This window comes from Elgaria multicarinata, chromosome 4 (genome assembly GCF_023053635.1).
Source record: "Elgaria multicarinata webbii isolate HBS135686 ecotype San Diego chromosome 4, rElgMul1.1.pri, whole genome shotgun sequence".
Lineage (NCBI taxonomy): Eukaryota > Metazoa > Chordata > Lepidosauria > Squamata > Anguidae > Elgaria > Elgaria multicarinata.
In genome coordinates this window covers 42,437,549-42,451,733 of record NC_086174.1, presented here as the reverse complement: position 1 = coordinate 42,451,733, position 14,185 = coordinate 42,437,549, and the positions used below count along the sequence as shown (strand labels likewise).

The following is a 14,185-nucleotide window of genomic DNA, read 5'->3' as shown; positions in this document are numbered from 1 at the left end:
ATCAAGAGGCCTTCCCAAGTATAGGAAACTCTCAAACATTAAACACTGGGACAGTGAGTCTTGAAACGGCGCATAAACAACAGAGAGGAAGCAGTGCACAGGGACGGGCATAGCGAACAAGCATGCAGATGATGTGATGCAACAGAGAGCGGGGCCTTGCTGATAATACTGACTGTGTCCTAGGGTGGTGGTTTTCTCTGTGTGTTTTGTGTAGGAAGGGGCTCTGACAAAGTGAAGCTTCTTCAGGGTTTGAAAAACACAGCTTCCAAGGGTGGCACTTCAGAGCAAATTGGCACATAACGGAAGGGAATCTTGGTCTGTTCTCGTGCTTGCTGTGTGGGTGACGCGGACGTTTGCTCCGAGGCTCACGAGTCACGCGGGAAGAGAGTCAGGAGCCCTGGAGGCTTTCAACGGCCCTGGCGGGTCTGGTTCCTAAGGTGAGGGCCCTCGTAACTGCTGGCACAAGGGTGGGGCCGAGGTTTCCAAGGGCAAGCCCTGCTGCTGGTATCCATAGTTAACGTTACCACAGGGGAAATGGCGGAGCCTGAACAGAGGCACTTCCTTAACACTGGCTGTCAGTGAAGATGGTTCTAGAAGGAGGGAGGAGCTTGGCAACCTCCCAGTCACAATGCTGGGTCCCAAAGTACAGTTCCCGTCATGCCCTGAACCTTCCCTCTCAGTTGCCTCTTTCTCTGCCTGTGAAGTGTTTTTGACCACGGGCTTCTCTGAAAACCAGGAGCCGTACGTCGGGTTCCAGAGGTTGGTGGGCTTGTTTCTGGAGCCCCGGCCTTTGTGGAGCTCAGTCGCAGGATTGGACTGTGCATACGCCATGTTGACATGGCCCCCTTCCAGGGGAGCCTGTACGTTGGCACGGATCGGCGGGTCAACACCAGCCGCTTTCATGAGGGGCTTTCCTGGGGGGAGGGCTGAGGCCAGAGAGGGCGGGGAAGGCAGGAGTGGCACGGCACCCTTTTTCTCCTGCTGAGGCAAGACCAACAGAGGAGGAATTGCTTCGGGGTCTTCAGGACGCACTGGGACCTTTTCCTCTTCTTCAATGCATGGGCCATATTCCACAGGCAGAACGGTGTTGATGACGTCAGGATCCTACAAGGACGCAAAATGAAGAGTTCAGAATATGGGTGTTTCTCCCACGTGTGACACTCAAAAAGCTCTGGTGGGAAAATCTCCCTTTTATTCATAATGATTTTTTCTTTGGCTCTAGGCGCGGGTGAGGATTTCATCTCAGTTTGGTTTTGATAACTTTGGGCCTGTTCAGGCGACACACTAAGCCACCGTTAGGCTGCTCACCCTTTTGCAGCAAATGGTTACTGAGTGTGTTTAGATGGAGGCTCGGTAGCCACCATGGTTAGGAATGGTTCACACGACATGCTAAGTCATGGTTCACACGACGCACTAACCCATAATGTTTAGCTCAAAATGCTTAACCACTGAGGCTTAGTGCGCCATTTGAACAGGGTCAATGTACCGAAATTTGCAAAGTTCTCCATATTTAGGACAGAAGGAGGTTGAGATTTTTAAAAATAAAATATGGGAGGGAGACACCAAAAAGGACATATTTGTCCATCCAGGCCAAGTGCTTTGAATGTTTAGCTCTTAAAAGCCTGGCTTTGAAACCGTACGTGTTCAACCATATTAGTGCTTAATAAGAGTTGCTACCTCTATTCTTTTTTGGACCTGCTCTGTGCTGGAAATAGCTGTGTCTATTGAATTTGGCTGGTGCAGATGGGTGACAATTTTGTTTCAGTTAGTTCTTGATAGGAATTTACCAACAATTGCAAAGCTCTTTTGGAAGAGAAAGAACTTGAGATTGAAAAAAATGAATGCAACAGAAAGCAAAACTGGCAGATTCGCCCAATCCCTATCTGTCTTCCATAATACGAGAATTCCTGAACTACTGCTCTGTGCAATGTGTAATTAATACTGTTACTGTTATTACTACATTTATATCCTGCCTTTCCTCCTCCCCCTAGGGGGCTCCTTGCAGGTCTCATCTGCCCTCCCTTGCAAATAGCAGAGCTCTACTGGTGCCTGTCCATCTCCCCCCACCGACCCCTAACCCCCAAGAGCCTGGCAGCACCTATGGTGAAGCAAGGGGCAGAAGGGGAGGAGCCAGGAGCTCCCCTTTGGGAGCACAGGAGGCAGGTACAGCATTGGTTTCTGCATCCCCTGAACCTACAGAATGGCTGCTCTCATCCCTGCAATTTCTGTGATCCTTCCATTGACACTGGGCTGGCTGAGAGTGAAGGAGGAGCTCTTTTGCATCATGGGGCTGAGGAACAGGAGCCTCTCGGGTGTCTCAGGGGATCCCTCGCATGGCAAAGGCTCTCCCTCCCACCTGCAATTGCAGAGCTCCTGACATCACCACTCTCTGCCTCCCCTTGTTTTAGAAGCCTTCAACTCTGGAAGAAAGAGCCATTTGTCTTAAGGGTGGGAACTTCATTAGCGACCCATCTTGACTGCCAACTCATTTAAACTACATGTGGCCTACGTCGTTTCACTACAACCATAAGCACTTTTCAGGTGGTTAAGGGGAAGGAGTTAGGTAGGAGCCATTCCTCTGACACTTCTTTGCATCTTTCCTGAGGAGGCCTTGCCCATGCTCTGGGAGCCCTCCGGGCAACTGGACATAGGCACCATTGTACAGATGTTCTTCGCTTCGTTTCGCTCACTTAGCATACAGATATTATGAGGGGTATACATAGATGGGAAGGAGGCTGTAGGTGCTTATTAGTACGGCACAGGGAAGAGAGAGCTTATGGGGTGCAGGGGGTGGAAGGGAAAGAGGGGGGCAGACTGAATAGTAATAAGTGAGGGTAACACTAGGGCATAAGGGAGCAAGTGGGGAAAACACAGAAACAGAAATACATCACATTAGAAGCTTACTAGAGGCAACACATATACTGATAAAAAACGTTTTAATGGTCTTTTGAACTGTGTGAGTCCTTGTGTGTTATGAAAGTGACAGGTCAAGGGTTTATAAAAAGTTCCCTTGACCAGAAATGCAGACATTGTAGTTTCTTATTCCCCTGTTTAGACAACACCAAAGTCTAATAACAGTCAGTGACTGCAGTAAAGAGGAACTAAGACTCTTTTTGAAATAAATAAATTTACATTGAGGAGGGAGGTGATTTCGTAGAAAAGGGGTGGGATTTTCCAGGGAAAGACAACCTAGAATGTGTCACAGTCCGATAGATCTGAATGTTTTAGAATATGTAGCAAAAAGCAGGCCACCAATTTTAAAAAAAATGTTTTTAAGCCTGAATATGATGGGACTCAGAGTCCTCCTCCTAATTGCAGGGCCTTGCAAAGAGGTCCTATATTGTGAGGTTTCCTTTGTTGGCAAAGAAAGATCTCGTTTGCTGGTAAAGTACAGGCATGAGTAGTAACCATACGGCTGCTAGATTTGTAAGTGTGCCTTATGGCTGAGTGAAGTGTGTGTGTGTGTGAAATTTTCTTTATTCCTCAATAAAATGTACTGAGCCTGGGACGTTAATTCAGTTTTAATTGGTATGATCTGAGAGAATGAGAACATTCTACCTTAGGTTCTTGGATGAAGCGAACCTATGATATTTGGACCAATCCACGTCTATTTGAGAAGGATGCACCTAAGCATCTAATACCAGGGACCCTGGAAGTTTAGGCTTGGGCTTATAACGTCTGCCCTGGTTGGCTTGTCTGTCTCAGTGATTGGGATGTTCCCCTTTTGGCTTTCCTTGCAATGGACAGCATAAGAAGATGAAGCCAAGTAGACTGAGATACCTGGGTGCAGTATTCAATCCTTTCCAGTATTATGGCAAAGTTCGGCCTGTCTTCAGGCTGGTGCTGCCAGCACTGGGTCATTATCCGATATCTACAACAGCAGCAGGAGACCACATTGTAAATGGCAAGAAAGGAGATAGCGGACTGATTTAGGTAGACATCTGGTTTGTCACAGGAGACGAGGAGCCAGCACAATCAAGCAAACAAATTAAAATACCTAATCGCTTTGATTTATATCACTGATGCGTTAGAGCTAGACTTAGTCACACTTAGAGTAGACCCATTGAAATCAACAGGAATTCAGTTACTCATAACTATAATTTATGTCTCGTTGATTTCAATGGGTCTATTCTAATTATGACTCATTGTCTGAAATCACAAATCCATTCAGATCTGGATTTCAGGTCATGTCTGTCTACTCTCTTCATTAGCTTGGTAAAATTAAGAAGACATATTTTTCAGTTTATTTCTTGTCCCCAAGGCAGCAATCCGATGCACAATTACTAGGGAGTAGGCGCCACTGAAATTAACAGGACCTATTTCCAGGTAAATAAGCACAGGATTGTTCTGCAAACACAGCTGCTAACAACATGCCATAAAATTAAACGCAGCTAACTTTCCACATCAATCATTATGTAAGTATATTTTATTGAATGGATTTTTATTGTAAGCCATTATGAATAGATTAGAATAGTGGGGGAACCCATAAGAATGCAGGCTGTCTGAAGGTGGTGTTTTCTCCATATATCAGGAAGGCTACCAAGGGTTTTGGTGTCAAATCAAAAGCAACATTGCGGAGGTCAGTGTATAAGCTTTGCAGTTGATTTTCTGATTATAATGGAAACAGCACAGCTGAAGCTTGACTGAGGTCCACTAAAATGGGATAAAATCAGCTACTTAACCTGGAGTGGGTTTACATTAGTTTCTTGCCCATGTAATGTCCATTTACATGAGGAAGAAATTCCTGGTGTCCTTGATGTTTTATTTCCTGGCAGCATCAGGACGTATATCAGCAGGATATATTATTAAATGAATTGAATTCAGTTAGAGGCTATTTGCAAGAGAAGGCAAAGACTCTTGACTTATTGCAGGAGGATGAGCAATTTGAATATGACACCAGCCAGTGATTAGTACCCACCAAAATGGCTGTGAGCGCTAAACCTAAAATGGCTGACGACTGCCACAAATGGAAACATTCATCCAAATACATTAATAGCAAACTCATTCTCCTTATGTGGCCAAAACAAGCATCATCCATGCACAAGACAGAGGTATTCACAGGTTTGGGGGAAACCTAAAGTGTATGGAAGTGTAAGAAATCTTTAGAAAATGAAATGCTCAAAGGAGGCACCCCCAAAACAACACAATGAACACTGAGCATGTTGTCTGTCTGGAAAGGCAGATGGGAACTAAGGAGGAGGGAAATGGAATGGAATATCCTAGAAAAAGGCGTGGTTGGCTGGCTGGCACCTTGAACAGGAGCTGCAACATTTTGGCCCGTTTTACACTTAAGGGTGTAGAACACACAGGGACGATCCCAGAAGAAGGTAAGTCTGGGATTGCTCCCCCTGTGTGTCTACACGGAAATGCGACATCCTGGATGGGAGGAGGGACATCACGCCCATCACTTCTTTTTTAAAAAAACAGCGCAAAAGTAAGTACAAACAAAAGAAGCCCCGATCTTGCTCCCCACCCCACCCCTGATGGCCCCTGGACTCCCCCACCCCCCCGTCCCGGCTCCTTCCCGTAGGGAGGAGGGAAGAAGCCAGGACGGGCACCCACCCCACCTGCACTCCTCAGGATCGTCCTGGGATCACGGGAAAAACTGGAATAACTGAGGTCTCAGTTATCCTGGGGAAATGGAGGGATCATCCCTCCCTGCTCCCGGGATCCCCTGTGCATCATTTGGATGTACAGGGATGATCCATGGATCATCCCTGGAAAAAAAGGCTGGTGTAGAAAGGACCTCTGTTGCAGGTCTCACTTGTTTTAGCACATATGGCAATACAAAGACATCTTTCCAGAGCAGAGAAAATTCAGGACGCAAGTTTAGTTGTACTGATGGAGCATGTAGGTCTTTAAATGTTTCATACACTGGGCCAGGGCAGTTCTTGGGTGGATCCATCCGTCCTCCACTTGTTACGAACTCCAAGACCTCCTGGTTACTTTTGCTGGGATAGGGCATGTATCCAAGAGAGAATATTTCCCACAGCAATACTCCAAATGACCTGGACACAGAAGAGCAAGAAAGAAGGATATGGACATAGATGCTGAAACCCACACAAAGGTAACTTGCAAAACCCATTTATGTTGTGGGCCATAATTGTGTTGTCTGTGGCTGTGGGCTCCTTTTGCAGCATCGGAGGAATTATATTGTGCTTCTCACAGTGGGCCAGTTAGGATAACATGACAGCCCATGGGCTGCTGGGGGCGAGCAGGAGAGAGCGGATGTACTCTCTGTAGTACACTTCAGCTTTTACTCAGTAATCCACATCCATCATAGGTTGCTTATGGTGTCATCGAAACCTGGACCGCAGGTTTATTTAAGGGCTAAACAACCCAGACGTTATCCCAACAGAAGCCATGGGTTAACTGCAGGGTTGTTTGCCCCCTAAACAACCCTGTGGTCTGGATTTGGAAGGCACCCCAAGCAACCTATGACGGAGCTGCTTGTGGATTGCTGAGTGAAAGTGGAAGTGGCAGATGCCCTACAGGCAGCACAGCTGCTCTCTCTCCCACTCATGTATGACAGCCCATGAGTTGTTTAACCCATGGTTGTCGTGTCATACAAACCAGGTCACTGTGTCAGATGAGAGGAGCACATATCATGACTCCTTTCCACCCCAGGGTTGCTCCAGCACCTGGAAAAGAAGATGCTGGCAACGGAAGGAGCTGCAGCACGGATTCCTCCCAGATGATTTCTGATATTACTAAGTGGCACAGGAACGAGGCCCAGTGCTGCAAACCCTACACCGGCTAAAGGTAACATGGGAAGGGGAGCCCTCTGTCTTTCGGACGCAACGCAGACTGCCGCAAGGAGAAACATGGGCTGCTGCATTCAAAAACCTTTGGCAGTAAGACTGCTTGTAAAATGGATGGAAAATCCTGAGCAGGCCTACCAGGTGTCTGTTTTGGATGTGAATATCCCTTCCATAAAGGCCTCTGGTGGCATCCACTTGACTGGAAGCATTGCGCACCCTCCTTTTCGATAGTAGCTGGCCCTGTTTAGAAGGGGGGAAATTAACAAGAACATGTATTGACTCATTAACTAATTGGCTCCAGAGTGTGGCTATGAGAGTGGTAGGCATTTCTTTTTATTTATTTATTTTTAAAAAGTAACATGGCAAAGTCATGACTTATATATAATTCCCCAACGTACAGTAAAAGCAGGAACAGGATATGCAGTACACTCCTGACACGGCAAAGCAATTGAGAAAGTCATAGAATCATAGAATAGTAGAATTGGAAGGGGCCTATAAGGCCATTGAGTCCTTTGCAAGAATCCACCTTAAAGCATACCCGACAGATGGTTATCCAGCTGCCTCTTGAATGCCTCTAGTGTGGGAGAGGCCACGATCTCACTCAGCCTCCTTTCACCTTTGTGAGCAGGGTAAGCAACATTTATTTATTTACTAAGAATATTTAAAGCCCATCCTTCTGAAAGAATCTTGCTCGATGGCATCGCTTTGCACAGTATGAGGAGCCAAATCATGGCAATTGGATTGTGATGTGGGGTTAGTGGGAAGGTTCAGGGGGCTGGACCACAGTGCTTTTGGGAAGGCCTGAGGCAGGACAAGCATCCCTGTACCATGGGGGTACTAGGGATGTTGGAGGAATCCAGTTGGGGGATGGCGGTCAACAAGCTTCAGTCAGCTAAGCCCCCCTGGACTCTATTCTGTCTTCTGCCAGCTGGCCCGACCTGGTGCATAACAAATTGGGCCAGCTGGTAGAATTTCCTATTTATTATTATTATTATTATTATTATTATTATTATTTTGCCTATTAGACATCTATGCAAATCAGAGGCCTAAAATGCATAATTTGCACAAATTACAACCACAATTTGCGCAAATTATTCAATTTACGGGCATAACTAGTGCAAATTAGCACAACCTGTGGCTGTATTTTGTGCAAATCTCTATTTGTGGATTTTACAGTCAAGACAACGCCCCCCCCCCCAAAAAAAAACACCCATAAAATGTCCCTAGAACTCAATGAAAATGTATGGTTCTGCATAAGCAAGCCAAGCCGGGCACACTGCAAAAGACTGGCAAGCCCCAAATGGGCTGGATTTCCTGATGATGGACATCCCTAATGGATACCAGTATATTTCATTTTCCTAACAGGACAGATGGCAATTTTGTAGGCTGGGTGGGGTTTTAATCAGGGAAATGGTGTAGGAGGAGACGGAAGGCTTCAAGCCCCATCCCTCAATGCTACAGTCCTGATCAGATTCTCATACCCCAATGGTCTATCTATCTATCTATCTATCTATCTATCTATCTATCTATCAGCAATCCCAATGTCGTACTTGACCCTAACTGTCCTGTATGATTGGCCTGTTCACATCCTGTTGAAGGGTAAACTGAAGTGACATCATCAACTCATCTGACACCTGGGATGGTTTTAGTACAGCAATGGCCACAATTACACCAATTCCCAGTTGTGGTGACTCATGCAGACACTGCAAGTGAAATGCATAGTGATGTGATCATGTACACCAGGGATGCTGAACCCCAGTCCTGTGGGCCAAATCTGGCCTGCCAGGGCCCCCAGTTTGCCCTGTGAGTTGGCCACACCCCTTCTCCCGTGCCCTGCTCATTTCCTCAACCACCAATCGTTTGGTGGTTTCCCAGCTTTTGCGTCAACACGCCCCCCCTACCCCGCAATTCTAAATGGTTGAAATGCCTCTCCTTAGTTACAAGCAGTAAAGATTAAAGCAAAAAATGCTGTTATTTTGGCCTTTTTCACTACTGGAATGTGGCCCTGAGTGTTTCCCCGAAACTGAGGTTGAAAGAGGTTGAATACCCCTGATGTCGATAGATCTTCATTGTTGTGAAAATCCGCCTTCCCCCCCTCCACTCCCCCCTTTGCTTTAAAAAAAAGCAATGGGGGTCCAGAATAACCCATCTCTTTAAGTCTCACATTTTTACTATCCAGAATTGTATCCCTGTGGGTAAGGTTCTCAAGCAACAAATGGTTAACACACATATATGCCACTGCTAAGTAAAAGCCCCCAAAATCGGTTCTGTACCACATTATCCGAAGGGTGGCTCTATATATTGCATCAGGAGATGAAGTAATTCTCCAGCCTGGCATTAGAGGGCACTGTGAGAACAGCAGTGTTGCATTATGGATGAGATGGACGTCATTAAAGTCTCCTGAGCGCTTTCTGCAACTGAAGAATCATTAATCCCACCGCCCTGGATACATTCCAGGATGGATAATTACATTCTCCTGACCCTTTCCCCCACCCCCTCTTTTAGATGCTGTAAACTGAAAAGATTTACCAGTGACACAGAAAATGAAGGGGACGGGTGGTGGTGGTCAATAACCAGGAGAATGAAACTGAAACTTCAGTACAGGTGGAAAAAGGTGAAGAAAAGTGAGGATGGTTAGGACTGCACACTAATCCAGTGGAAAACGACCAAGGAAATGCCCAAGGAAACTGATCTGAGGAAATTGGAGTGAGTCTGTAGCATTGAAGTAAGTATTAATACTGTAAGGTAGTATTTGGAAACATACTAAGACCCTTGACTAGAGCAAAATTTAAAAGCCTTCCAAGATGTCAAGGTAGACAAATAAATAACTCTGTCCAATTACTAACCTCCTACCTGGTGATGCTAATAACAAACTACATTTCCTTACCTGTATATGTCCCGGGCCATGCCAAAATCTCCAATTTTAGCTATTCTCCCAGGACCTTTACAAGTAAGGAGGCAATTTCGAGCTGCAATGTCTCTAAGAAACAAAAAAGAGAAAGGAAAGTGGTTCGTTAAATAAAAATAAAATAAAGTTGGCAGACATCTGTGAACCGATGATGCCCTTGGATGAGCAAATGCTCAACTCGTTGGAAAGCTAAAGGCGCAACCGATTGACTATTGAACATTCTCATTTGTTTTTCCTTACAAGCCAAGAAGGGAGATTCAGCAGAACAGGATTTAAAACTCCACAAATCATTCCCACTAGTAAACAGAAGTACACACACACACACAAGCACCAAGAGGCAAAAATGGCTTTGCTCCTTCTTTGTTGGCAACTGTCTTGAAAGCAAACAAATGGAACAAAAAAACTCAGCTAGGTAATTCCCCCCCCCCCCCCCGGTTGGCGGGCAACAGTTGGAACAATGAGATGTTTGACTACCATGAGTATATATTTTAAAGGGTTTTAATTATTCCAACTAGGCTGGTAGTGCCTTATATGAAAATGGTTCAAAACATGTATGTACCCATTTAAAGAGTACTGGTACCCTTTTAAAAAGGGCTGAATGCTGCAGTGCAAAGATAATGCCTACTTGAGTCTTTGAAGTTTTGTCCTCCTCCTCCTCCTCCTCCTCCTTTTTAATGTTCTGAGGCACTGAACCTCTAGGGGGCAGGAGTGCACAGCCAACTTTGCCATTGCATTGCTCAATGCTAATATGCTTTTCTTTTTTTTTCTTTTTTTAGTTAGCCCATTGCAAGTAAGCCACATGTAAGGCATTCGGAAGTGGTTCCTCACCAACAAATGCTTCTACTGCTTACCTGTGAATGAAGTGATTTTCTTCCAAATACTGACAGCCACACGCAATGTCACGAGCCACATGCAGCAGGTCCAGCATGGTCAGCGAGGAGGGGTGAGTCTAAAATAATAATAATGTAAAGAACAACACTTCAGATGTAGGACCTCTCACTGAGTAGGGTAAATTTTAACGGAGGGCTTTGAAATGACCAAGAAATCCAACTGGCCACAGTGCTGGAATTAAATGCTTCAGAATCTGGGTGTTTTATCATATGTTTTACCAGATATTATTGGAAACCTGAAAAGAGCATAGATACTTCCTATGAAGGGTCTGAAAGCCAAAGGGGAGATCTACAGATACAGCAAGGATCTCTGGACAGAGGCTTCCATCTGCTAGTCTTGCTGGAAGGAACAGAAAAGGAACTATGGCTATAACATTACTTCTAGTAAGAGTTGACCATAAATTTTGAGAGGAACCTGCAAATCGCTATATCTACTTTTGGTTTCGTCACAGAATTGAGATCTGAACTCTAAACAAAGAGCTTTTCCTGTTTTCTGCTACATAACCTCTAGGTGGTGCTGTGCTATATCGGAATAGTACAAATACACAAGTAGGAAACTAACTTTTCTTTTGCTTTCAGAAATAACACTCAAATCACGAGTCTACAATAAATACCTCATGTAGGAAAGCTGTATAAAATGAAAGGTAGGAAATCTGGCAAGGCATCTGCCTGACAGATTTTATTGTTTCAGGTGAAGGTAGAAATTTCTGGTATGGCATGAGGCTTTGCTGGATTTTGCTGTGTCTGCACCAGGGTAGGCTAAAGAAATTCCAGTAAGATATATGCAACAGCATCCTTTTAATTTAGGCAGGTAGAATAACCTGGCAATTTCAATCTGCACTGCTATATTTTGCAACGTCTAAATCTATCTTCCTTCTCTCTTCAACTTTCTTTTAGAAATGTTTCCAGTCCCCTTGCAATTGATCTCCCCAGATCCTTCCCGTTTTAAATGATTTGACATCACTTACAGATTACTTATCAAAGCAAACAAGAGCAATGGCCCTTTTCTTTCCTGCTTAAGCACTTTTAAACCAGCAGATTCAGGCAGTAAGTGAGGAAACATTAAGGGCACAGTGAGGGGCAACCAGTTGTGTTTTTTTGAGGTACTCAAAACCCCCACGCAGGGATGCAAATTCTGACACCACTGAGCAGGATGAAGAATAAATATAAGGAAAAACTTCCTGACGGTAAGATCTGTACAACAGCGGAACAATCTACTACAGAGGTTATGGATTCTCCATCTCTGGAGGATTAATGCATGGCTTAATTGATTTTCCTGAACACTGCAGAGGGTTGGACTAAATGATCCTTGCGGTCCCTTCCAACTCCACAATTCTAGGATTCTATGGGGAAGGAAGAGGGAGTCCTGAGAGCACCTTGTCTGTGCCCAAGAGAGAGATACTGGAGTGATTACAGTGAGGGCTTCCAAGAACCTAATCCAGAGTTATTGCTACAGCAGAGACATTTTGCTCTATAAGAAGAAAGTAGCATTATGTCAAATACCAGCTTTGCTCTTGCATGCAGATTCCCCAAAGGGAAATGCTATAGCTCAAAGCTGTAGCAATTCCCATCTTTGTCCAGCTGTTTATACCAGAGGAAAGCATATCTTTGGACAGATTTGTCCCACTATTTCCGCCATGGGCCCCCTCTTCTGCTCCTCCACTCTTTTCTCTTGCCCTGTTTTCTGAGAGGGTAAGATGGGAGAGAGCAGCATCAATGAACTTAAGTCATTCTTTATACTTCTGATTTGTTGAACTCGCTGCAATCGTGGTACAGGAGACCCAGGTGATACCATCAGGATGGCCCTCGGCAGTATCGTAGACTAAGCTATTACTAAGTTTTATGTAAAACTCTTTTCTTAGTTTAAGAAAAAGAACACACACAGAGAGAGACTGTGCTGTCTTTTTTTCCTGCCTCTGCTAAAGTAGAAGCTCTTTCTCCGCCAAGGGCAATTTAACAGGGTAATTTGTTTGAGACATGAAGCATTTGGACCCTTTTTGTAGGGAGATGCAGAGCATTGGAGTAGCCTTGCAATCCACTTTACAGCTCCTTGCTGCTCTTGTTCCCCAGATGAAGGGATGGTGCAGCCAGCTGGAAATTGTATGGTTGCAGCTCAGAGGGAGGGACGGGCTGGAAGCATTAAAGCAACACCATCCGCCTTGTTAGGTCAAACCTTCCGAAAGGTGACCGCAAAACAAACTCACTCCATTGTTCAGCATAATCACTGCTTTAAGCAACAAGCTGCAGGACACAAAGGAGGGAAATTACTGCTTATCTTCCCCAAACCTCTCCTGATTGCTTTTCTACGTGCAAAACCCTTGAGCAGAGAAGTCTTTTAACTCCTTAGGAGTTCATTATGTTCAGAACCGGGGCACATTTCAATTCCAGGGATCTGGACAGCCCTGGGGTCTCTGCCTCGTATCAGTTTCATGTCCGTTTTGCAGAAATAATGACCTCCCCATAGAGAATTTTCTGAATTAAGGTGAAATGGAAATCATATTCAACATTAGATAAAATAAAATAAAACTGAGGGTGGACTGAGTGAACTCTATTGAGTCAGATTCCTAAGGTGAGTTTACACAGTCAAACATGCGCATAGGTTTGTCTCTCTTATCTCTATTCCATATGGTCTGTGTTCATATTAAATCCCAAAATGGGTGAAAAATAATAATCCCTACCACGGCTTGGAGGTCCCATTGATTTTTGTGAAGATGCTATCATGAGTTTACTCTTTTTCAACTTCACCTGTAGTTGCTTGCTTCTGTGTAATATATTCAGCAGAAACTTTTGTGGTTTGACTGTCGTGGTCATAATTTAAAAACACACAGTGTTTCCTTGGGAGCCTTTTTTTCTGTCTCTGAATCGTCTGAACAGAGAGTTAATGCTATAATCTACCACCAGTTGTCACAATTTGCAGCCAGGAGGGCTAATACCATGTTCTGTCTCTAGGTGTCACTGTCTGCTGACATATCTTTAGGTTTAAATACTCGCCTGGCTCAAAATGACAATGCTAATTTCAAAGCTATTTCACTCAAAGCAAACTCCAGCAGATGTTTTAGTTGGAAGCAGACTTAAAGGATTAAAAAGCTTCCCGTGTGTTTTCAGGTGGTGGGAGCAGGATGGGCAGGTGGGAGGGAATCAGAGATTATCGCTGAGTTCAACGGGACTCTCTCCCAAGTAAACACGCTGAAGCAGCAGCAAATTGAAGCAGTGAAACAAACTCTCTCTCTCTCTCTGTGTGTGTGTGTGTGTGTGTGAGAGAGAGAGAGAGAGAGAGAGAGAGAGACAGAAAAGCCATTTCACAAAACCATTTCTCCTCGAATTACTTGCTCAGTTTCATGGATTTTTTTTATTGAAACACTGCTTCTCATGAGCTCCAGTAAGGAGTAATGCTGCACTGTGTTGTGAGCAGCCACAACCATTAACAAAACCCATCCCGTATTTTTAAAAAGTCTACAAAAATCAGGGCCAGTCCAAGACATGTTGCTGCTGAAGCAAAGAACAAGATGGTGCCCCACCCATTCCATGTACAAACGCAGGCTGAACTGGCAAATGGATCTGTCTTCATCACGGACAATGGGATAGCATCCTTCACTGCACCTGAAGGCAGCAGGCTAACTTAGGGG

The 14,185-nt window shown here is 44.8% G+C and overlaps 1 protein-coding gene across 1 annotated transcript in view; it reads right to left on the bottom strand.

The window, feature by feature from the left end:
* Positions 1-393: 393 nt before the first annotated feature.
* ALK (ALK receptor tyrosine kinase) overlaps positions 394-14,185 on the bottom strand; it is a 710,717-nt gene continuing 696,925 nt past the window's right edge. Inside the window, exons 25-30 of the mRNA XM_063125395.1 lie at positions 10,521-10,618; positions 9,649-9,741; positions 6,900-7,001; positions 5,874-6,008; positions 3,781-3,871; positions 394-1,104 (exon numbers count right to left, since the gene is read on the bottom strand). Of these exons, the coding sequence (XP_062981465.1) occupies positions 433-1,104; positions 3,781-3,871; positions 5,874-6,008; positions 6,900-7,001; positions 9,649-9,741; positions 10,521-10,618 (1,191 nt within the window). The 3' untranslated portion in view covers positions 394-432. The remainder of the gene's footprint in view (positions 1,105-3,780; positions 3,872-5,873; positions 6,009-6,899; positions 7,002-9,648; positions 9,742-10,520; positions 10,619-14,185) is intronic.